Raw genomic sequence first — 25641 nt, 5'->3', positions numbered from 1 at the left:
AAAGACGATCAAGGCTGATTATACACCAGGAAAGAGAAGGGAACCCGTCACCCCGTTTTTTCAAGAAGAGCTAAAAATAGCGTTAAATAGGGGCAGAGCTGGGCTTTACATTAGTGTATTTTGGAGCCTTTATTCCCCACCTATGCTGCCGAAATACCTTTGTAAAGTCGCCGTTTTGGGCTGTCACTCACGCTGGTCAGGTCATATGGGCATGGTGACAGCGCTGTTTCTCCCCCAGATCTCCGTTGGTGGCGTAGTGGTGTGCGCATGTCCAAGTGGCAAATCCACTGCGCAGCTTCAAGGAAAATAGCGCGATCTGCGCTATTCAGCCGTTTATCGTGGGCGCAGCCATCTTTGTGAGGCCGCGCGTGCGCAGATGGTTCTTCTCAGCTTCCCGGGGCTTCAGGAAAATGCCGTGCGTGCGCAGATGGCGATCTCGACGGCTATTTTCCTGAAGCCAAGTTCGCATCTCGGCTGCAGGAAAATGGCCGCCGCGATCTCCATCTGCGCACGCGCGCCATCCCGTGGCCATTTTCCTGAAGCCCCGGGAAGCCGAGAAGAACCATCTGCGCACGCGCGGCCTCACAAAGATGGCTGCGCCCACCGATAAACGGCTGAGTAGCGCATATCGCGCTATTTTCCTTGAAGCTGCGCAGTGGATTCGCCACTTGGACATGCGCACACCACTACGCCACCAACGGAGATCTGGGGGAGAAACAGCGCTGTCACCACGCCCATATGACCTGACCAGCGTGAGTGACAGCCCAAAACGGCGACTTTACAAAGGTATTTCGGCAGCATAGGTGGGGAATAAAGGCTCCAAAATACACTAATGTAAAGCACAGCTCTGCCCCTATTTAATGCTATTTTTAGCTCTTCTTGAAAAATCGGGGTGACAGGTTCCCTTTAAGATGTAAACTTGTCCCCAGTGATATGCTTGATGTAACCAAAGTATGGGGGAAAGCACAGAAATTATACAGAATCGCCTGAAGGTTTACAGAATGATAAAAATACCAACAAAGCTCTTCAGATTTCGGCCTTGAGCTGCTAAATTTAATTATTAGGCATCTGATAGGCAGAGCTCCACTTTGAAGATAGCTTCATTATTATAAGTTAACGTGCAAAATTGTAATGTAACCCCAGAGAATCTGTATACGGATTATAAAAAATATACTGTATAAATGGTAGTAGTCTATTTTCACATTTCCTTAGAATACTGGATCACTGTACAAGACATTAGAAACTCCGCCATTAACTTTAATGCCGATTGCGGAGTTTCGATGATTTGGGCTCTCACGATAATGTCCGTTAAGTCACTTGGGAACGCAGTCCTTCTTGGAAATTACTTATAAAAGCTCAGAATCAGAAGACTGTAAAAACAAAAAAAATGATCTGACGCGGAAATACGGCGAGTTCTGCGCCTCCAGCCCACTTTATGAGGATTATACACGCGTCATATTTACAGCTCCTGAGGAAGATTGCGAAACGCGCGTCTAGGCGAGATGTCACATCACTGGGATACATATACCAGCATCATGTCATTAAGTAATCTCTTTCATAATGTTGTAATTTTTTTTATATAAGGTTTGCTATATCATTATCTAATTATATATAGCCATATATGTGTGGCTTATTAAATTATGTGTTTACAAAAGATTGTTACCAGTAACAGCTAATAGTTTTGCACTGGTACATGACATTATATCATTTGGCGCAGATTTTTTGATCATTTTGTACCATGATGAAGACGCCACACCTTATTTCTTCTGTTCTACACTCCCACCCTTGGCGGCAATGCCCTCTAGTTAAAGGACCATATCTGTACCTAAAAGAACCCTAGTCCTGAATTTTCACTCCATAAAAAAAAAAAAAATAAATAAATAAATAATAAAAATGCCATCCATTCCTTTGTTTAAAAAAATAAATAAATTGACAAGTAGGTGTTACTACTGGTTTGGGGGGGGTGTTCAATCCTTGCTGAGAGTGTCGAACCACTGTGTGCTGACCACGCCATTTTCTAACAGGAATAACAAAGGAACAGAATAAAGCAGAATTATAGCAAAATCTTCCCCAGAAAAGAACATTTTCAAAACCCATTTAGACCATCAGCTGAAAGAACTTTCAACAGGCAGCTATCCACCTCAATCTCCCCCTCACAGGATGTTCCTGTGACTTTACAGGCAGGAGAAGTAAACATTTTCTCAAGGAAAAAAATGGATACAAGGCAAGCAACCAAACGGCTCCGGCAGAACTAAACGTGACTGCCCACCTGCATCTGACCACGTCACCCAATTCTCAAGGATGGCTACCCATATGTACTGCTGGAAATGTAACAGACAGTACATAAAACAGTGTCTTCACCAAGGCACAAGTCACATGAAAAAAAAAAAAGGATGTTCATGTAATGACGACTTTATATACAAAATGCAAAAGCAAATGGCTCAATTGGTGAGAATGAGACCCTCCAACATATCCCTTCCGCCTAGTATAATATGTAGCCTTGGAAATGTTTTCTAGAGCTGGTCTATAGCAAAAAAAAAAAATTGACCAAGATAACCACCACTGATATCCATCAGGCCATAAACATTACACAAGTCAGGAGCTTCGCCGACATTTGGATTTTAAGGAAATTTGTCATATTTGATTCTTTGTAATCCAGGCAGATAAATATTGCCGTCAGTGATTCGCAGCAGTAAACAAGCAAGCCAATCCTGGTATGCATGTTTACAGGGGGATCAAGAGAGATGGGTTTTGTTTGGGACGACATTGGAAGATAGTCCACCTCTTTACGGTTTGTCTAGAAGGTTCTTGTGGACATGGAAAAGAGTTATTATGATAATAAATGTATCAACTGCTTCTGGTCAAGAGGCACCGCAAGTTATGACCACATAGGCTCTGGAGAGAAGTGATCCACCACTCATTCTCTATACTGAAAAGGGTATATCTAGAACTCTGCTATTTAACAATATGCACCAAGACGTAAGCCTTGATGCCTCCACAAGAAGCCTATCCCAAAAGAAAACATAGAGCAAACACTTGCTACATAAGCACGGTCTAATTCAAGAGAGACTCCTGGATTATTATGAAAGGTTAGAGAGAGGACATTGAATTTTGCAATCCACCCCAACCCCCCACTGTTCATGGAATTTACACTCCTTTTTAAGAATCGCCACACAATTAAGATGCAAACTAACAATTGTAAAATGACCATAGCAGTACTACGGGCAAACTACTCCTTTATAGTAAGTATGTAGCCGGCCAAACCCCACTACTATGTACCATATTTTTTTTTTGACTGTAAGACGCACTTTTTAGCAAGAAAAACTCTTGCTAAAAAGTGTGTTTGTCTTATAGTCCAGAGGCAGCTTCCTGTGGTGGAGGAGAATGCAGAAACCCCATCCTTCTTGATCACAGTGAGATACGCGCTCTCTCCTCCTTCCCAACACTGATCTATGTGATTGGTGCAGGGCAGGAGAGGAAGGTATCTTGACCTGAACAGAGGCTGCACATGCTGAGCAGATAAAGGACCTTCCACAAGACTAGCTACAGGACCTTTCAGGTGATGTAATCAGTTACACGCCTGGAAGGAACTGCAAGATGTGGTAATGTAAACACAGCGTATGTATGTATGTATGTATGTATGTATGTATGTATGTATGTATGTATGTAGAAGAGTTGTGTATGTATGTATGTATGCGTGTGTGTATGTATGTAGCAAAGCTGTGTTCATGTATGTGTATGATGACATGTAGCAGAGCTGTGTGTATATAATACACACTGCAGAGAAACACTAACAATAGATCTATTCTACTCTAGTGCATTAAAATGAGTGATAATGACCACTACATTCTACAAGGCCAGAGAAGTTTTAATAGGAAAAATATTTTTTCTACTTTCTGCTGTCTAAACCTGGAGTGTGTCTTATAGCACCAAACATACAGGTAATTAGAGTTTTATCATTTCCTTTCCACTCTCTTCAGCTGATCGTCACATCTCCCAGGGCTGCTGACCCTAGACTAGAGGTTGCAGCTCAGAGGACCTGGCGAGCAGTCCAAATTGAAAGCTCAAGGTCCACGTTTCCCCACTAGAAGGAAGGGGTCATGTTGGAGGGGTTAAGACTCCAGAAGGGGTACGTGATATTGGACTGTGCTGATGCAAATCAAATTGCTGAGCTCTGCCACCGTGGCTTGGAATGTAATGAGCTGAAATAATTATCGAGCAGCTTAGCAATGCACGGGGTGTCCGCCTCTAAATTCGCTTCAATTAACAGAATAAATCTCCAGATGGAAAGGAGCCTTCTACTCTGGGAATAATCCTTAAGGGATGTAGCTCAATAAATTTAAATAAAAACCCAAATTTCAAATCCATAAAAAGAGAAGTAATCACAATTTATTTCATTGGAAACCAGCTCGTTCTAAAGATAGCCAAAAAAAAAATAAAAATAAAAAAACCTGCTACACAAAACAAATGCAAAACATGAAGAAAAAAAAAACATTAAAAAAAATAAAGTAAAATAAAATGTAAATATATATTTTACAAATGTGTGTAAATATTTACAGCAATTCGGTCTTCAGTATAATGATAATATGGTGCCAAATAGTTAATTTATCTCACAGATTTAATTAAAGCTTGAGTTACAGACAAGTTACAAGTTCCACCGAATGTTATATTAAAAATAAAAGAATAAATAATACTATATATATAAAAAAAATATATACATATAGATTAAATCATAATAATCTTAGCCGACACAAGTAAAGATAATGTATTCTTTGGGAGTAATGAAACTCTCACATTGTCCTTCATGTGACATTGCCTCCGGCTAGTATTCAGTATGCAGGTTAGCTGGATAGGGGCTTAGATAGGTTTCAAAGAAAAAAGTCTAGAAAGCAACAATGGAGAAATCAATGAATTCGGAGGCCACTAACCTAACTTCAAGAGCCAGCCTTCTCGGTCAGGGTTGAAGAACGTGTGCGTCAGGTCGTTGCCGTCGTCCTCTGGGATCTTGAAGGGCTCGTTCTTAATACTCTCGTACAAATTCTGGAAGAAAAATAAATAAAGAAGTTGTATTGTAGAGTGATGAATCACATCCCGGAGATAGACAAAAAAAGAAGCAAAGTGTTGTTCGCCAGCAGGGAACACGGCATCCATAGGGATAATGGCCTGATCCTTCTGGTCTGCACCGTCTTGTGCCGGTATGGTGCCGTCTTACCATAGGGCGGTGTTCACACGCAGCTTTTAACCATAGCAGCCCTAGGATGCTGTGCTCTGTCTACGGTTTCTCTGCACAATCCTTTAATCTTGCAGAGAAAACGCTGTTTCACCGGAAAGGCAGCGAGGCTGTTGGTAATGGGAGCGCCATTTTGAAAACAGATGTTTCCTTGCAATTTTAGGTCACTGAGCAGAGAAATAATAAAAAGACATTGGAGGCAAAGGAGCGGCTAGTCGCAGCATGACCACCGAGTGTGAACGCAACCTGAAGGCACCCGTACACATTAGCCTATCTGCAAGGTGTATGGCGGCACCGGCCGACTTACGGGGGCGGGGACGTTAATCAGGCATGTTCCATTTTCGATCACCGATCATATTTTTTTGCCGTCCGCTTTCTCATACAGAACACAGGAGCTCGGCTGACAGCCATCTATTGGGTATGACGGTTTTAACGCTCTATCTAATCTTTTAAAATTAATTCTACAACCTCAAAAGAACAATCTCAGAAGCCAGATTTCACATTGAAGTAAATGGGGTTTTATAAAATCCTGCTCACATTAGGCTAGGGCGTAAAAAAAATTATCAAGTGTGTCATTATAATCATCACTCAACTGGATTCATTTCGATGATCACAAGGCTGCTTGGAATTTGTAGGACGATGGGGCTTGCCAATCGTATAATGGCCGCATTTTGAGGTCCAGAATTCCAGGCCCAAACTTAGGGACTCGGCACTGGAACGCTGATGCAAGGTATTAGCCTGGCACTACGTGAATGTGCCGCTTGGGTTTCTATAGAAATATCACCTCGAAGTTTCCTCAAACCACTCAGTAATCAAATATAAAAATGTGTTTTTGCAGAAATCTCCCCCATTACTGGCCAAGGTGTCATCTGCTACTATGGACACTTGCCGCCTTTTTAAAGCTCAGGCATTTATAGATGAAAGCTATTGTGGCACCCCTAGGGGTATTTGCCACAAAAATAGTTACTGACAGTAAATACAAATACTAAAATAGCAAGACTGCACTACCACCTCCGGCCAGAAGGGGGAGCTCCAGAGACTCCCCTTGATCCATTCTGGTCTGAGAGAAGAACTGGCAGTTGGGCTAAGGAGCTGAAAGTGAGAGGTCATACAGCTGAATTTCTAACAGCCCTATGACGGTTTCCAGGCCTAAATCACCGGCCTGAGGAGAAGAGGGACAGAGAAAAGGGACATTGTGAGAACCGGGTAGCATTAATCACTACCCAGAACAGGCGCAAAGACGGATACCGGATCCGTGGCTGTATTCATTATATATAATACAGCAACCGGAAAAACGTGAGGTGATATCAGCTTCACTAGGGCCGGACGCAGCAACAGTCACAGAGTTCAGCGGTACTCCCGGAGGGGGTAAGCCGATAAAAGGACTCGGGTTGCCCCTTCGAACCAGGACCCGGAGGGGACAGATTGGGCCGGCAGCCAGTTCACATACAGCAGCAGGGCCACACAGAAATTGCGCACAATAAGAGGCGAAGACCCCGGCAGGGTCAAAGTAACTCAGAGTTCCCATACAGACTCCGGTGTCAGGACTGGTTGTAAACCCCTTTATGTTAAAGTAAACTGGTTAAACGTTTCAGTGCCTCAGTCTTTCATTTGGACAATAGCCATCTATCCAGGATCGGGATCGTCACTGCTGGGAGAACCTGCTGCTGATCAAGTAAGTGCCTGTCCCCTCACGATACCCCTTACACTGTGCATTGCCTGAGGCCACAGCACCGGATCAAGCCACCCGTGACATCCCCCTCAAGAGACAGACTCCATTGGTCCTGTGCTGGGTATCCCGGTCTCCTGGGCGTCACAATTGGCGTCACGAACAGGATCGAGCCAGCCCGTATACCGGGTATTGTGTGCCGTGATTGGAGCCCAAAACTGTGAAAACTTGGATGAAAAATCTTGAAAATTGACTTTATTAAAGAAAATTCCGTTCCCCATTGAAAACTATTGAAAGTGACTTTTCCCCATTGGTTATAATGGAGTAAAGATGGCCGCCATCCCCTGAGGTAATCACCTCGTAACCGTTAGGCACGAGACTGTTAATAGGGCTACGCCATTACTTGAGCCCCAGTCTGACTGAAAAACTTCAGAATCCGCCATTACGGAGCGCGCGGCGGGCGGGAGAAGAAGGGGGCGTGTCATTGTGGGTGGCATTAAGCTGAGCGCTCTGACGTCAGAGCAAGGGGAAAACCAATCCTGCTGCACAGCGGAACGAATCTACACTATCCCGACGGAAGCGGAGGACCGGAAGGGTCCGGATTAACTAAGGGGGCACAGTATGTCGCAGCACGGAGACACCGCAGCACCCGGCGACGCTAATGCAGCTGAAAGACAGAGTGTCGATAGAGAGTCCGGTAGCGCAGCGGTGCAAGGAGTGGCGCCCATCATGCCGGTGCTGATGCCATATACCCCGGGTGGCCCATGGCTTCCAATGTATGAAGGTGAGCCTAATACCCTTGACGATTTCAGAGAAAAGATGCTGGCCCATTTTGACATGTTCCCCGTGGGTGAAGTTCAGCGTGTTAGTCTCCTGATGATGCAGTTAAGTGGCCATGCTAAGCGAGAAGTCACAGCATGGGCAGCTGATCTAAAAGGCACTGTTGAACGCATATTTGCTGGATTAAAAGCTACATTTGAAACCACGGCCAGCAGCAAAGCTAAAATACGATTCTTTAATTGCAAACAAAAAGCTAATGAGGGCGTGAGAGACTTTGCCTTAAACCTGCAGGAAGCCCTTAAATCACTTACACTGGCTGAACCCATTTTTAACACTGGAGCGGATAAACTGCTAAGAGATCAATTTATTGAGGGACTCTACACCCCTTCTCACCGGGGGCATGTGAGCATGCTTGTTTTTAAGAACCCTGAATTGACATTTGCCCAATTAAAGGAGAGCGCTATACGTCTCCAGCTGGCAGAGGCACCTCGGGATCAGGATCCTGCGCAACTCATGGCAGAGGCTCCTCAACAACATGGAGTGCCAGTGACATCAGCTATGTCTGGGGCCATTGCTAAGCCCCTGGGGCCCAGTACTAATGAGGCTCTTCAACAAAAGCTTGACTCTTTAACTGATGTTGTTGCTTCAATGGCTAAAACCATGCAGGAGATGAGAGGACCCAAGATGGAGTTGTCAAACCGTAGGGAAGGTGTTCCATGGATGAGACCCCGGAGATACCCGACATGGAGAGGACGACCCCGCGACCGCTACCAACCGGATGGACAGCCCATTTGCCGCCGTTGCCAGCAGCCAGGCCACTTTGCACGAGATTGTGATTTAAACGGGAATCCCCTGGGAATGCGGGCCGCTTCGCAGGAATGAACTTTCAAGGCCCAACACCCTGGCACGAAAGGTACATCGGAGGACGACCCATTATCCCTATCGTGCTGGACGGAATTCCCCTCAACGCTTTGCTGGACACAGGTTCCCAGATTTCATCTATACCGTATATCCTTTATAAGAGGTACTGGGCTGATGCAGATATTGATAAAGGGCCCTCTGATGTTGAACTAGATATATGGGCCAGTAATGGTAAGTTGGTACCGAAACTAGGATTCAGGGAGATGACCATAAAGATTGGTAAAGTAGAATTGAAGAAACAGGGTATAATTGTTGTTGATGCTGACCGGCGGAACTGTGAACCAACTGTATTGATAGGAATGAATGTGTTAGAGAACTGCTTTTCCAAAGTCATTTCTGTCTTACAGCAAATTGCTGAAACTGCCCAATCCTACCAGCAGAGAGTTCTCCAAAGGGAAATAAAAGTATTGATGTTAAGGCAACAGGTAGAAGTTGCAGGTGGAGAAATCGGCAGTGTGAGGGTAAGTGATCCAACATCTATTGTAATCCCACCAAAAACAGAAATGCTGGTATGGTGTAGAGCAGCCATTGGTACTAAGGGACGAGATTATCAAGCCTTAATAGAACCAGTGTACACCGACAGCAGGCCCACTATACTCACAGCACGAGGGATAGTCGAGGTACACCGGGGACGAGTGCCGGTACGACTTTTGAACTGTGGAGAGGAAGAGGTCACTTTGCCAAGGTATGCTACAATGGCAAAGCTATATACTGTTGACAACAATGCCATCACAACCATTGAGCCCTTAGAACCAACCTGTCAGGTGGAAGGCAATGGCTCAGATGGAGAAATGGAGGATTGGTGCCAACAGCTACGTGGGCATAAATTCAACACCTACCCATCAAAAACAAGGGGTGTATAGGCTAGTGACGGAATATGAACAAGTCTTCAGTAAACACCCATTGGACTTCGGACGGATAGAAGGGGTAGAACACACAATCCCCACAGGTGACCATCCCCCAATAAAAGAAAGATATAGACCCATACCGCCCGCTCACTATCAATGTGCAAAAGATATGCTGAGGGAAATGAAACAGGCCGGGGTAATAAGAGACAGCTGTAGCCCCTGGGCGGCCCCTCTAGTGATTGTCAAAAAAAAAGACGGAACCATGAGAATGTGCGTAGACTACCGGAAGATTAATAACATCACCCATAAAGACGCCTACCCCTTGCCTAGGATAGAAGAGTCCTTGACCGCTTTGAAATCTGCTAATTATTTTTCCACCTTAGACTTAACAAGCGGGTATTGGCAAGTCCCTGTGGCTGAGAGAGATAAGGAAAAGACGGCATTCACCACACCAATGGGTCTAAGTGAATTTAATCGCATGCCGTTCGGACTCTGCAATGCATCCGGTACCTTCCAGCGGCTGATGGAATGCTGCCTCGGACACAAGAACTTCGAGACCGTCCTCCTGTACCTAGATGATGTGATCGTCTACTCAAAGACTTACGAACAACACTTAAAAGACCTGGCAGAAGTGTTCGAAGCCTTATCCAGGTATGGCATGAAAATCAAGCCATCCAAATGTCACCTTCTCAAGCCATAGGTACAGTACCTGGGACACATCGTGAGTTCGGAGGGAGTAGCACCGGATCCCGAGAAAATAACCGCCATAGGGGATTGGCCGAGACCTACCAGCGCAAAAGAAGTGAGGCAATTCCTGGGATTGGTGGGTTACTATCGCAGATTTATAAAAGGATTTACCAAGTTGGCAGCACCCTTGCAAGACGCCTTGGTAGGGCAGACGAAGAAACCTTCAAACCGAAACCCTCCTTTCCAGTGGAACGACGAAAGGGAAGACTCCTTTGAACAACTAAAGAAGGCACTAACCGGGGAAGAGGTTCTGGCATACCCAGATTACCATCAACCTTTCATCCTCTACACCGATGCCAGTAATGTGGGACTAGGAGCGGTGCTGTCACAAAAGCAAGAAGGTCGGGAGAAAGTCATCGCCTTTGCAAGTAGAAAGCTCCGGCCTACTGAAAGAAATCCAGAAAATTATAGCTCCTTCAAATTGGAACTACTGGCAGTAGTTTGGGCTGTGACGGAGCGTTTCAAACACTATCTGGCCACTGCAGAATTTATTGTCTATACTGACAACAATCCGTTGACCCACCTGGACACAGCCAAATTAGGTGCGTTAGAACAGCGATGGATAGCCCGGTTATCTAATTACAACTTCAAGATCAAGTATCGAGCAGGTCGCAAGAATGGAAATGCCGATGCCCTATCCCGGATGCCACACTTGAGAGATGTAGAAGAAGAAACGGGGGAGCTTGAAGAAATTGAACTACCAGCCTTCCATCATCCCAAGGCAAAACATCATCAGTCAAGTACCTATCAGAAACAACAAGAGGTGAATTTTAATCCGTTAGCACACCATAGATGGGCTGACACCCAAGACAGCAATCCGGCTGTGAAGTTGGTGAAGGAACTGTTAACTGAGCAAAGTGCATATCCCGATGAGGATGCCCCAGAAGAGACGCATCAACTCTGGAAAGAGAGAGGCAAAATGTTCCTGTATCAAGGGAAGCTCTGTAGAAGGTACACCAATCCGAAAACACATGAATTGGTTTGGCAGATTATCGTGCCTAAACAAGATGTCAAGATGGTCCTCGAAGCTTACCATAATGGTGCTGGTCACTTTGGTTGGAAAAAGTTAGAAGTACTTCTAAGAGAAAGATTTTATTGGGTCGGGATGAGAAAATCAATCGAACAGTGGTGCAGAAATTGTGGCCCGTGCAACCTCAGAAGAAACGATCAAAAGAACCAAAGAGCACCACTGCAGCCCATAATCACCAAACAACCACTTGAACTTGTAGCCATAGACCATGTGAAGTTAATACCAAGCCGGTCCGGCTATGTCTATGCCTTGACCATCGTGGACCATTATTCACGCTTCTTGGTAGTAGTACCCGTAAAAGATCTGACAGCAAAAACAGCAGCCAAAGCGTTCCAAACGTACTTTTGTAGACCCCATGGATATCCGGAACAGGTTCTCACCGACCAAGGTACAACCTTTGAATCAGAGATCTTCAGAGAATTCTGTAATATGTATGGTTGCAAAAAGATCAGGACGACGGCCTATCATCCACAAACAAACGGCTTATGCGAGAAGATGAACCATATTGTAATAGACCTACTAAAGACTTTACCTGAGACAGAAAGGAATCAATGGCCAGAGAAATTACCTGACTTGGTGGATCTGTATAATCATGTCCCGGTGAGCTCCACCAACTGCACCCCAGCTTATCTTATGCGTGCAAGACCCGGCCAATTACCAATCGATCTAGAAATGGGAATTCTGAAACCAGACGCAGAAGTTCAAGACTCCAATTGGGATATCATACGGCAAAAGCAGTATCGCCAAGTGCAAGAGAGTGTGGAAAGAAGCCTTCACCAAACTAGAGAAAGACAAGAGCGAACTTTCAACCAGAATGCTCTAGCGACCCCATTAAGACCAGGTGACCAAGTGCTCAAGAGAAATCGTCGAACCAATAAACTGGACAATCAGTGGGAAGCCGTACCCTACACAGTTTTACCAACAAGAGTGGATAATCCTAAAATGTGTCTCATTAGCAAAAACGGAGGCTTAACATCTGTACTAGTGTCAAGAGACAATCTTAAATTATCTCCGGAAGCATTGATAGAGCCAGACGTTGTCCAGCCAGAACCAGAAGTTATTCAACCCATACAGGTTCAACCAGTAAAGGAAAAAGAAGAGGAAGTGTATCACACCTGTATAGGAGACTTTCCCAAAACCTTACTAACATACCATGGTGCAGTAGTGGTTCCCATGGTGGCCTTTTACCCAACACCGAACCCAATACCAGAAGTCCCAAAACAGGAAGAGGCTGACCCCGTACTACAGGAGGTTCCAGGCCAGGAAGAACAGATTCCTGGTCAGAGTAATCCCATTCACGGTGGACTTGCCAACTCCATAGTCGTGGAATTATCTTTAGCAGAGCGGGCAGATACTACATCCGCAGTAGACAGTAGTACACCACATGAAGAGACACCGCTATTACGTAGATCACAGCGTAGTACCCAGGGTCAATTACCGGCCAGGTATGCAGATTACCAACTATAAAGCTCATAATGTGAATTGTATATATGTTATGCCGTATATAGTTAAACAGAAAATGTAGTATAGTCATTGTTATCAGTCTGCAACGTTTAAGCCCAGTGCCTACAGAGACTTGTCTGTATGAACTTCTTGCATATTCTTGAACTTTTTATCAGCCCGGAGGCACTAAATCAAAGCTCCGGAAAGACTGCTTTTTGAACTTTGCTTTTTGCTCTTTTTGAACTTTCTTTAGACTTTATATTGATAACTCCGTTGGAAAAATGGAACTAAATTCCTGGACACTAAGTACAGTGCCTTTCCTAATACCTTCAAGGATAGAACTGTATTAATGGACGCTATTTGAAGTGACTTTTTACAGAACTCTATTTTTGTTTCCTTGAGTGGTTTTTGTAACTTTTCATTTTTAAGACTCTGTACATATTAATTGTTATTTCAAAATGTTATTGTCCCACAGTCCCGGAGTACTGTTCTTAACTAAGGGGGAATGTGGCACCCCTAGGGGTATTTGCCACAAAAATAGTTACTGACAGTAAATACAAATACTAAAATAGCAAGACTGCACTACCACCTCCGGCCAGAAGGGGGAGCTCCAGAGACTCCCCTTGATCCATTCTGGTCTGAGAGAAGAAAAGGCAGTTGGGCCAAGGAGCTGAAAGTGAGAGGTCATACAGTTGAATATCTAACAGCCCTGTGACTGTTACCAGGCCTAAATCACCGGCCTGAGGAGAAGAGGGATAGAGAAAAAGGACATTGTGAGAACCGGGTAGCATTAATCACTACCCAGAACAGGCGCAAAGACGGATACCGGATCCGTGGCTGTATTCATTACATATAATACAGCAACCGGAAAAACGTGAGGTGATATCAGCTTCACTAGGGCCGGACGCAGCAACAGACACAGAGTTCAGCGGTACTCCTGGAGGGGGTAAGCCGATAAAAGGACTCGGGTTGCCCGTCGAACCAGGACCCGGAGGGGACAGATTGGGCCGGCAGCCAGTTCACATACAGCAGCAGGGCCACACAGAAATTGCGCACAATAAGAGGCGAAGACCCCGGCAGGGTCAAAGTAACTCAGAGTTCCCATACAGACTCCGGTGACAGGACTGGTTGTAAATCCTTTTATGTTAAAGTAAACTGGTTAAACGTTTCAGTGCCTCAGTCTTTCATTTGGACAATAGCCATCTATCCAGGATCGGGATCGTCACCGCTGGGAGAACCTGCTGCTGATCAAGTAAGTGCCTGTCCCCTCATGATACCCCTTACACTGTGCATTGCCTGAGGCCACAGCACCGGGTCAAGCCACCCGTGACACCCCCCTCAAGAGACAGACCCCATTGGTCCGGTGCTGGGTACCCCGGTCTCCTGGGCGTCACAATATGATCTAGATTCCAGAATGGAAAACATATGTATGAGGCGATGTTCCCACACCCCGGACTGTGGATTGCAGAAACTGTACATTACAGCGTATGGAGAAATCAATGGTAAAGTCCTGCCAGGGGAACATGAAGGTGGGTGGAACGTCTGCAGGACATTCATCGTGGCTTTAAAGTAGAACGTCACTGGGAAGGAATGCAACCGCTTCATTAGGACACAATATACTACGGTCGAAAAATGTCATTTTCTGTAGGGCAGGGAACAAATAAATATAAGCCTCTGTCAGCAATGATCACTTCAAAATCGGGGCAATCAGATCCCCTTACCCCTGTGATCGCTGGCACTGGCGCACTACTGCCAACATGTGCAGAGGATACGTCACCAGACTGTTCACAGGATTTTATCTAAAGAAAACATTCCCTCCACTTGTTAACTGACTTACCTACTTCTACATCCTGTTCTCTTAAAGAGAATCTGTCACCAGGCCTTGCTACCTCACCTGAGAGCAGCATAATGCAGGGTCAGAGAACCTGATTCCAGTAATGTGTCACTGCTTGCTGCAGTTTTGATTATAAACATTTTTATCTGCTGCAGTTCTCTGAAAGCTGAGCTCTGTATAACTCCAGCCACACCACTGATCAGCTTATTTCTGTGTACACTGTGAATAGGCAGAAAGCGGTCAGTCAGAGGTGGGGGGCATGGTTAGACTACACGGGACGTGATTAGACTACACAGCAGTGGGCCAAGTAGTTCTCTAGTGATAATCTCCTGCTTATAAAACACTGGATTTTATAAAAACTACACTAAGCAGCCTAGTAAACTACACATCGCTAGAATCAGGGTCTCTGCCCCTACATTATGCTGATCTCAGATTAGATAGCAAAAACCTGCTGACTGATTTCCTTTAAGTCCAAAATGGCCTCTATGGACAATAATGTTAATAACTATCAAAAATCAAACGGAGCATCACATCATGAAGAGTGGCATCTGCATGTGTAGGACCTGCAGAATCAAAATGGAAGGTCAGCTTTAGCATTCAGTGAACATGGTTAAAAAAAAAATAACAAAAATGCAAAAATGGAAAATCCCAAGGTGGTGAAGGAGTAAAGCTAAAAATAATTAAAAAAAAATCCTCAAAATGCCCATATCCTGTAAAATAGAAAGATGTTCTTCAGTCTATAAAATAAAAAGACTGCAAAAAAAGAAAGATATATGCATTATTTTTCAGTAGTGGTTGTGAAAGCCATCACCGCTTTCTCCTGGGAACAGACCCATGCTGGAGGGATCATTGGCTTCCTGTGAAAGTGGCTTTAGTGTTCCTATGGTAAATACATTAGACGGCAACAGGAACGGATGAGACTTTATTGCGTTCTCCGGCTGTACAGAGCCACAAACACACTGGCTCCATACACAAAAGGAGAACCATGAACCTTGTCCTGCCAAATTATGCCGTGCCCATAAGCCAGGGTTTTGGCTATATACTGTGTTTAGTCTGCGACTTGTAATTCTTGTTCCACAAATGTGCTGAAGAATGGCGTTTTTAGCTAAAACGCTCTATCCGCTCGTTCCATTTATACCTTTATACTGTAGAATGCCTGGGGGGGTAAAAAAGGGGCTTTAAAGGGCTGTTATGGTGGCCTTGTGCAATCACACTAGGCTCCAAGATGCCTGGCGAGAAGAAAAGTGACTGGCCACTTATAAAGGGGATGAACATTATCCTCCCTCTTACCAAAATGTGGCGATATGCAGCAGACCCTCCATATCCTGATACCGCGCAGTAAAATCTCTCTGGCAGTCGGGTACAACAAAAGGGGACACCAGTGTCAGTCCAGACATTTTTTTACTAGATAAAATAGGGTAATCTATCATGTTAGATAGGTCAAATGGAGCCCAAAAATCAGTTTTTGGGGGCTCAATCTATAACATATATCTGGGAGAACGAGTAAATATAGTTTCTGGCAAAATGCGAATGTGATGAGCATCCAGCCGAACATTGACAGGACAAGCTATAATCTATTTGTGTGAAAGAAAAATCAAGTTTTAGGACATTCAGACATTTTGGGCCATCGACCAGCAACCAACAAGTTTACTTGTGCCATCCACGGAATACTGTGACTAACAAGTGTCTTGTGCCTTCAGTGTGATTTGCAACCATCAAGTGTACTGTGCACCAGTGACTGTAACCATCAGGTGTACTGTGCACCAGTGACTGTAACCATCAGGTGTACTGTGCACCAGTGATTGTAACCATCAAGTGTACTGCGCACCAGTGACTGTAACCATCAAGTGTACTGTGCACCAGTGACTGTAACCATCAAGTGTACTGCGCACCAGTGATTGTAACCATCAAGTGTACTGCGCACCAGTGATTGTAACCATCAAGTGTACTGCGCACCAGTGACTAAACATCAAGTGTACTGTGCACCAGTGACTAAACATCAAGTGTACTGCGCACCAGTGACTGTAACCATCAAGTGTACTGTGCACCAGTGACTGTAACCATCAGGTGTACTGTGCACCAGTGATTGTAACCATCAAGTGTACTGCGCACCAGTGACTAAACATCAAGTGTACTGTGCACCAGTGACTAAACATCAAGTGTACTGCGCACCAGTGACTGTAACCATCAAGTGTACTGTGCACCAGTGACTAACCATCAAGTGTACTGTGCACCAGTGTCTAACCATCAAGTGTACTGTGCACCAGTGACTAAACATCAAATGTACTGCGCACCAGTGACTGTAACCATCAAGTGTACTGTGCACCAGTGACTGTAACCATCAAGTGTACTGCGCACCAGTGACTGTAACCATCAAGTGTACTGCGCACCAGTGACTGTAACCATCAAGTGTACTGTGCACCAGTGACTGTAACCATCAAGTATACTGTGCACCAGTGACTAACCATCAGGTGTACTGTGCACCAGTGACTAAACATCAAGTGTACTGTGCACCAGTGACTGTAACCATCAAGTGTACTGTGCACCAGTGACTAAACATCAAGTGTACTGTGCACCAGTGACTAAACATCAAGTGTACTGTGCACCAGTGACTAAACATCAAGTGTACTGCGCAACAGTCACTGTAACTATCAAGTGTACTGTGCACCAGTGACTGTAACCATCAAGTGTACTGCGCACCAGTGACTGTAACCATCAAGTGTACTGTGCACCAGTGACTAAACATCAAGTGTACTGCGCACCAGTGACTAAACATCAAGTGTACTGCGCACCAGTGATTGTAACCATCAAGTGTACTGTGCACCAGTGACTAAACATCAAGTGTACTGTGCACCAGTGACTAAACATCAAGTGTACTGCGCACCAGTGACTGTGACCATCAAGTGTACTGCGCACCAGTGACTGTAACCATCAAGTGTACTGTGCACCAGTGACTGTAACCATGAAGTGTACTGTGCACCAGTGACTGTAACCATCAGGTGTACTGCGCACCAGTGATTGTAACCATCAAGTGTACTGCGCACCAGTGACTAAACATCAAGTGTACTGTGCACCAGTGACTAAACATCAAGTGTACTGTGCACCAGTGACTAAACATCAAGTGTACTGCGCACCAGTGACTGTAACCATCAAGTGTACTGTGCACCAGTGACTAACCATCAAGTGTACTGTGCACCAGTGTCTAACCATCAAGTGTACTGTGCACCAGTGACTGTAACCATCAAGTGTACTGTGCACCAGTGACTAAACATCAAGTGTACTGCGCACCAGTCACTGTAACTATCAAGTGTACTGCGCACCAGTGACTGTAACCATCAAGTGTACTGCGCACCAGTGACTGTAACCATCAAGTGTACTGTGCACCAGTGACTAAACATCAAGTGTACTGCGCACCAGTGACTAAACATCAAGTGTACTGCGCACCATTGACTAAACATCAAGTGTACTGCGCACCAGTGACTAAACATCAAGTGTACTGCGCACCAGTGACTGTAACCATCAAGTGTACTGTGCACCAGTGACTGTAACCATCAAGTGTACTGCGCACCAGTGATTGTAACCATCAAGTGTACTGCGCACCAGTGACTAAACATCAAGTGTACTGCGCACCAGTGACTAAACATCAAGTGTACTGCGCACCAGTGACTGTAACCATCAAGTGTACTGCGCACCAGTGACTGTAACCATCAAGTGTACTGTGCACCAGTGACTAACCATCAAGTGTACTGTGCACCAGTGTCTAACCATCAAGTGTACTGTGCACCAGTGACTGTAACCATCAAGTGTACTGTGCACCAGTGACTAAACATCAAGTGTACTGCGCACCAGTCACTGTAACTATCAAGTGTACTGTGCACCAGTGACTGTAACCATCAAGTGTACTGCGCACCAGTGACTGTAACCATCAAGTGTACTGTGCACCAGTGACTAAACATCAAGTGTACTGTGCACCAGTGACTAAACATCAAGTGTACTGCGCACCAGTGACTAAACATCAAGTGTACTGCGCACCAGTGACTAAACATCAAGTGTACTGCGCACCAGTGACTGTAACCATCAAGTGTACTGCGCACCAGTGATTGTAACCATCAAGTGTACTGCGCACCAGTGACTAAACATCAAGTGTACTGTGCACCAGTGACTAAACATCAAGTGTACTGCGCACCAGTGACTGTAACCATCAAGTGTACTGTGCACCAGTGACTGTAACCATCAAGTGTACTGTGCACCAGTGACTGTAACCATCATGTGTACTGCGCACCAGTGATTGTAACCATCAAGTGTACTGCGCACCAGTGACTAAACATCAAGTGTACTGCGCACCAGTGATTGCAACCATCAAGTGTACTGCGCACCAGTGATCTCATAGGCTATAACTCATACAGACCATAACAAACACAGGCTTCCTGGGGTCTGCAATCACCACTCAATTCTACTATGGAAGTACACACAATCCAGAATCTGCCCACCTATGAGTATTTGGGTTCCGGCTGGGACGATTCTGGATTGTGTCTATTTCCAGAGCTGAACCGGGAGATGCATGGAGACACCTGGAAGTTTATATTCCCCAATGTCTATGTGAGTTGTACCCCACAAGCTAGCTTCAATATTCTATGAAATTTTGAAAAAGTAACTAGGTCCTGGAAATTGTGTGGCTCCAAAAAAGTACCAAATTATTGCCAAGCTTTGGTTTCTTGCTGCGGTCCGTGGCTCGGGTGGCATGAATCTAATGACAAGATGCCTTTAAAGGGAACCCCTTTTAAAAAAAACTGCATAAATAAAAAAATCTTTAAGTTCTTAAGATGTCACCCTTGAATTTTCACTGGTTCTCCTAGCTTCCTTTCATACTCCAAAATATAATTGGGTTCAATTAAAAATGAAGGGACAAAGTTGTGAGTGTTACTGAAAGAAGGGAATGAGGAGAGCGCGTTCTTGGCACAGCACAACCGAATAGGTCAGCCGGATATAAAAAGTAGTAACAAAGTTCTATAGATAAAACAATATTGTATAAATTAAGAGGATTGAATTACCCTTAATAATTCCTCTGGAAGATCGCCACCTTCATTGATTCCACGATTCATAGATATAAAACGCTCTACTGACGGTTTATCCCTCACATTGGGGTTATGCAAACTTGTGTTCAGCATAATGATGGCGAAAGACAAGACATAGCAGGTATCTATAGGGGAAAAAATGCTGAAAGTTACTATATAAGTTAGGTTATTATCCCATACATTTTAGGCATCAGATGGCCAAAAAAAGGTTCAGCTGATCGTTTGGCTGCAGCCATTTTGCCCAGAGCTCGCTCAGTTGAAAGCCCCTGTGTGCTCCAGGAGGGAGCTGCTGCCAGACATCTTTGGCGGCTTATCTCTAGACAACAAAACGATTGACAGGTCAAAATTAGACATGCAGGATCTTTAACTCCCCCAAAATAATCTATCAAGGGACCCCCATAAAACGATCAGCTGAACCTGTCGATTTGGGCAAACGTTGGCCTATTGTGTATGGGGGACGTTAAACCTTCTGATCGGTTGTAGAAGGTCCACGAGTTAAAACAGAACCTTTAATAACCCATCTGGCCCGTTGAAATAAAGATATTACAAGAACTTTGAACTTGTGTGCAACAAAGAGAAGTTTTCAAACAATTTAAGGGGCAGAAAAAAAACCCACAGAAACTGAAATAAGGTAAATAAAAAAAGTAAACGTTTCCTATAACGCAACAAACAAAAAAGAAAACTTAACATAAAAACTTGATAAAATAATTCTTCTAAAAAAAAAATCACTCTCGTTATTGTGCTAGGCGGCTGTGAAACACTAACCTGTGGACTGGAACACCCCAGGGTTACACAGGCAGTACCGGGATGCGAATGCTTCCATCATCCGGTCTATCTTCTGGGCTTCCCCTGGTAATCTGAAGCTCCACAAAAACTGTCTGCATTATAAAAAAGAAATAAAAAACATATATAAGCATTACAGAAATGTGGAAAATGCACCAGTTTTGTCTACGGACAGCTCCTACTACTCAGGGCTGTGGAGTCGGAGCCCATTTTGGTGGAGTCAGAGTTGGTGTCAAGGAAATTGAGGAGTCGGAGGTTTGGCTTACCGACTCCACAGCCCTGCTACTACTGACCTACTTCTGCCGTCACTTCTCTGCTCTTCTCCCCCTTTATCAGAATCCTTAAACGTTATAGACCCCCAATCCCTTCAAAGGCATCAGCCCTGTGTCTCATTCCTTCGGGTCATGTTTGCCGTCACTTTTATATTAGATTTGCAGCAACTTTTGGTAAATTGCCAATTCTCAAGACTTTGGCAAACCAGGGTAACCCACAAAATGACAAGTACCGCCATTAGACTAGACTCTGTAAGAGGTTCTCTCGTAGTGCCTGCCCTATACATAGCCTATACTTCATATGATGATTACATAAACTACATGGGTTAAACTTTTGGGACACTATGAAATGGAAATCTTGCAATGTTTCTCTGTGTTAAACGGCGGTCTGTGTAATCAGGGGCCCACAGTGGGTGGTCTAACGTTAGCGCTCCAAGAGACATTAGTTCTATATAGTCTTATGTGGCAAGGCTTATTGGCACAAAATGGTTTTCGCTAAGTAAGCATTATTGGTGCCAACTTTGGTTCTGCTTTCAATTCAGACTATTCATAGGAAAGATCACGATAATTATAAGGGTTTTTCCGTCTGTCTGTCTTGGAAATCCCGGCTCTCTGATTGGTCGAGGCCGCCAGGCCAGGCAATATGAACGGTGCAAGAGCACTATATAGGGCAGAGCTTTCTATGGGGCAATATGAACGGTGCAAGAGCACTATATGGGGCAGAGCTTTCTATGGGGCAATATGAACGGTGCAAGAGCACTATATGGGGCAGAGCTATAGGGCAATAATGAACGGCGCAGAGCACTATATGGGGCAGAGCTATAGGGCAATAATGAACGGCGCAGAGCACTATATGGGGCACAGCTATAGGGCAATAATGAACGGTGCAGAGCACTATATGGGGCACAGCTATAGGGCAATAATGAATGGTGCAGAGCACTATATGGGGCACAGCTATAGGGCAATAATGAATGGTGCAGAGCACTATATGGGGCACAGCTATAGGGCAATAATGAACGGCGCAGAGCACTATATGGGGCAGAGCTATAGGGCAATAATGAACGGTGCAGAGCACTATATGGGGCAGAGCTATAGGGCAATAATGAACGGTGCAAGAGCACTATATGGGGCAGAGCTATAGGGCAATAATGAACGGTGCAGAGCACTATATGGGGCAGAGCTATAGGGCAATAATGAACGGCGCAGAGCACTATATGGGGCACAGCTATAGGGCAATAATGAACGGCGCAGAGCACTATATGGGGCACAGCTATAGGGCAATAATGAACGGTGCAGAGCACTATATGGGGCACAGCTATAGGGCAATAATGAACGGTGCAGAGCACTATATGGGGCACAGCTATAGGGCAATAATGAACGGCGCAGAGCACTATATGGGGCACAGCTATAGGGCAATAATGAACGGTGCAGAGCACTATATGGGGCACAGCTATAGGGCAATAATGAACGGTGCAGAGCACTATATGGGGCACAGCTATAGGGCAATAATGAACGGTGCAGAGCACTATATGGGGCAGAGCTATAGGGCAATAATGAACGGTGCAGAGCACTATATGGGGCAGAGCTATAGGGCAATAATGAACGGTGCAGAGCACTATATGGGGCACAGCTATAGGGCAATAATGAACGGTGCAGAGCACTATATGGGGCACAGCTATAGGGCAATAATGAACGGCGCAGAGCACTATATGGGGAAGAGCTATAGGGCAATAATGAACGGCGCAGAGCACTATATGGCACAGCTATGGGGAAATAATGATCTATTTTTATTATTGAAATTCACCGGTAGCTGCTGCATTTCCACCCTAGGCTTATACTCGAGTCAATAAGTTTACCCAGTTTTTTGTGGCAAAATTAGGGGGGGTCGGCTTATACTCGAGTATATACGGTATTTAATTTTTTTTTTTTTTTTTTTTTTTTTTTTTTTTTAAATCCACCATACAGTCCCAAAGACTTATTGATTGCAAATTTTTATGGTCTTTACTAAAAGGGCTGCGGCTCAGAGGATCCTCTGGGGTGTGTCTCTAGGCTGCTGTGCCTATGAGCAACACCCCCTTGGGGAAAAAAAAAACATAAAAATTAGCTTTAAGTAAAAAGTGCCCATAACTCTGGAAGTGTATGGCAGATTTATTATAAAAAAAACAAAAAAAAAACAGAATACTCAGGGGAGCAGCGGTAATAAAATAAGAGCAAAACCTTCAGACTTTTGACCTGGTGACAGGCTAAGTCAGCTCTCTTACTTGGTTCTATATTTGCCAAGAAAAGGGGCGAATGAAATGAGAAGTCAGCCAGCCCTTTCTTTCCAAGCTCTGCTCATATGCAGACACTGATAAATGAGGGCCTGACGAGACCCAAGTTTGAAACAAAAGGTATTTAGATGTGAAGTGTATTAGTACATTGCTTACTCCTTCAAGCACATTTAATGACAATGTTTTACTAGCTGGACATCCCCTACAAAAGCAGAAACAGAGATTTCCATTATCATTTTAGATTTCAGACTTTAGTAATAATTGCTACCCATGGCCAACAATAACTGTGCGGCCAGACAGATGAAGGGAGGGTCCATACATAGCGTTCTAACACTCAGAGCTAAAGGTCTGTATATTGTTCTTGCTTAGTCGCCCGTTGCCGACTGTGTCCACCTCTGGGACAGACGAGTTGTCGGAAACAGAAGACCTCATCATGTGATGATCGCTGCACTGACCTTAATGCCTGGACAAGATTCAAATCCGCAAACTCATGGAGTTCAACAAATGCTTGAAGAACCTGGATATTAAAATCATCCCTGTAAGAAAAATAGAAGATATTGGGACGCTCAGAAGATTATAGATCACTTATGGCTACGTTTCATTAATGGTCTCCAAAGGTCCCGATGTACATGTTAGATGGAAGCTGTGACGGACAGGTTATCTTGGAATCCATTCATCCACCCAAAGTCAGTATATTATGTAGGAAATACAAGAATATAAGCAAGTTTTGTTAAAGGGTTATCCCAAACATTAAACATCATCACCTTTGATAACTCGTGCAATTGATGGGCATCCAGCTGCCGGGACCCTCACTGATCCTAAGAAGGATATTTGGCAACGTCCTCTGGGAATGGAGCAGTGGCCATACAAGCGCGTCATTGCTCACTGCTCCATACATTCTCTTCGGGACTATCAGAGATAATGGAGTACATCGCTCAGCTTTCTCCAGCAGTCCCATACATAATGAAAAGTGATGGAGTGCTCCATTCCAATGGGGAATTTCAGAGCTGTTTTGGGGGGAGGAATAGCGGAGGTCTCGGTATCCAGAACCACATCAATCTGCTAGTTACCACCCAACCTTAACCCCTTAATGACCGCCAATACGTCTTTTAACTGACCTGAGATATAAGAGAATAGCCTCCCCATACAGATGACAATCCAGCATCTGTTGGTTGTACACTATAGCTGACAACTTGCTGTATCAGCCACGATCAGTATTTGCACCTTCTAAATCTGTTTAACCCCTTAGATGCTGCTGCCAATAGTGACTACATCATTATAAATGGTTAACAGAGTGTGGGGGCTTCTTCTTTATCCCAATTGGTGCCCTCAGATCATGATTGTGTGGTCCTGATGTTTGCGATGGCAATTCATGACCAAATAGCGGCCTTAGAGTCTGACGGCTGTAGTAATCTGTTTAGAAGTTAGAGGCATTTAGGTGGTAAAAATACACATTTTCATTTCTGTCATGCCACTTTGCATTAATTCCTGTAAAGCACCTGAAGGGTTAATAAACTACCTGACAGCAGTTTTCAATATGTTTAGGGGTGCTGTTTTTAAAATGGTATCACGTTTGGGGGTTTCCCAATATATGGGACCCCTAAAGTCACTTCAAACATGGATAGGTCCCTAAAAAAATAAATGTGGTAAATTTCTTTGAAAAAATGAAAAATTGCTGCTACATTTTTAAACCTCCTAAAATGCTAACAAAATAAAATAACATTTTACAAATGGTGCTGATGTAAAGCCGACATGTGGGAAATGTTATTTATTAATGGTTTGCTGTTGTATGACCATCTGGATTAAAGGGATAATCATTCAAAATTAGAAAATTGCTAATTTTTTTCATTTTTCTCAAATTTTTTATATTTTTTATAAATAAACACAAAAAATGTTGAACTAAATTTACCATTATCATAAAGTATAATGTGTCACGAAAAAACAATCTCAAAATCACTGGGATTTGTTGAAGCGTTGCAGAGTTATTACCACATAAAGTGACACTGGTCAGATTTCAAAAATTTGGCTCGGTCACTAAGGGGTTAAGGTAGGTGGTAAGAATTAATGCTTCAAACAATCCTTTAAGGTTTATAATACTAGTAATGCCTTAACAAAATAAATATCCATTAAGCTCCTTCAGTTTCGTCTGTTTTCTTCATTGAATGAACTTGCTGGCGTTCCCATAACTATAATACGAGGGTTTGTGCATTTCCTGCTGATCACTAGGCAGACATGCAGTGGCAGCTCGCTAGAGCCGGGTCATGGACTTAAATGGTTTAACACATGTCCGCATTCCTAAATCATTGTGAGTATAAATCAGGATTACACAACCGGGGCATTCAGGGACGGGCGAGTGACAGCTGATGGCTGCTGGGGCTGCCAAGAGAAGGATTTTTGTGCCTCCGCTACACTGGGTGTCTAGTGATGGAGTGCAGGAGGTAACGTTTGAGCCATTAAGCCATTTAGAAAGTGTCAACATTTTCTATAAACAGGAATCAGGCCTGTGGGGTGTAACGGAGTTGTGCAGTTTAAAAACAAGGAGAGTTGACACGTTGTATAATATAAAGTTCCCACGTTGGACATTTATGGCATATCCATAAAAACGTCAGAGATGCAGGTCTCATTTCTGTAAAGAATGGATTCCCTATGACCTAAAGAGATCACCGACCCCCGAGTCCAGAAAAAGAGGTGGCTGCTCTCTTCACTCTTCTATGGAAGTTGCAGAAACTGATTAGCATG

The 25641-nt window shown here is 44.2% G+C and overlaps 1 protein-coding gene across 1 annotated transcript in view; it reads right to left on the bottom strand.

Moving 5' to 3' along the window:
- Nucleotides 1-25641, bottom strand: part of LOC138645095 (cytohesin-3) — a 126173-nt gene that overhangs the window by 23283 nt on the left and 77249 nt on the right. Inside the window, exons 6-9 of the mRNA XM_069734149.1 lie at nucleotides 23358-23438; nucleotides 20343-20455; nucleotides 19554-19702; nucleotides 4929-5040 (exon numbers count right to left, since the gene is read on the bottom strand). Coding sequence (XP_069590250.1) covers nucleotides 4929-5040; nucleotides 19554-19702; nucleotides 20343-20455; nucleotides 23358-23438 — 455 coding nt within the window. The remainder of the gene's footprint in view (nucleotides 1-4928; nucleotides 5041-19553; nucleotides 19703-20342; nucleotides 20456-23357; nucleotides 23439-25641) is intronic.

Source organism: Ranitomeya imitator, chromosome 7 (genome assembly GCF_032444005.1).
Source record: "Ranitomeya imitator isolate aRanImi1 chromosome 7, aRanImi1.pri, whole genome shotgun sequence".
Classification (NCBI taxonomy): Eukaryota; Metazoa; Chordata; class Amphibia; order Anura; family Dendrobatidae; genus Ranitomeya; species Ranitomeya imitator.
The sequence above is the reverse complement of the archived record's forward strand: the minus strand, read 5'-3'. Positions and strand labels throughout refer to the sequence as shown.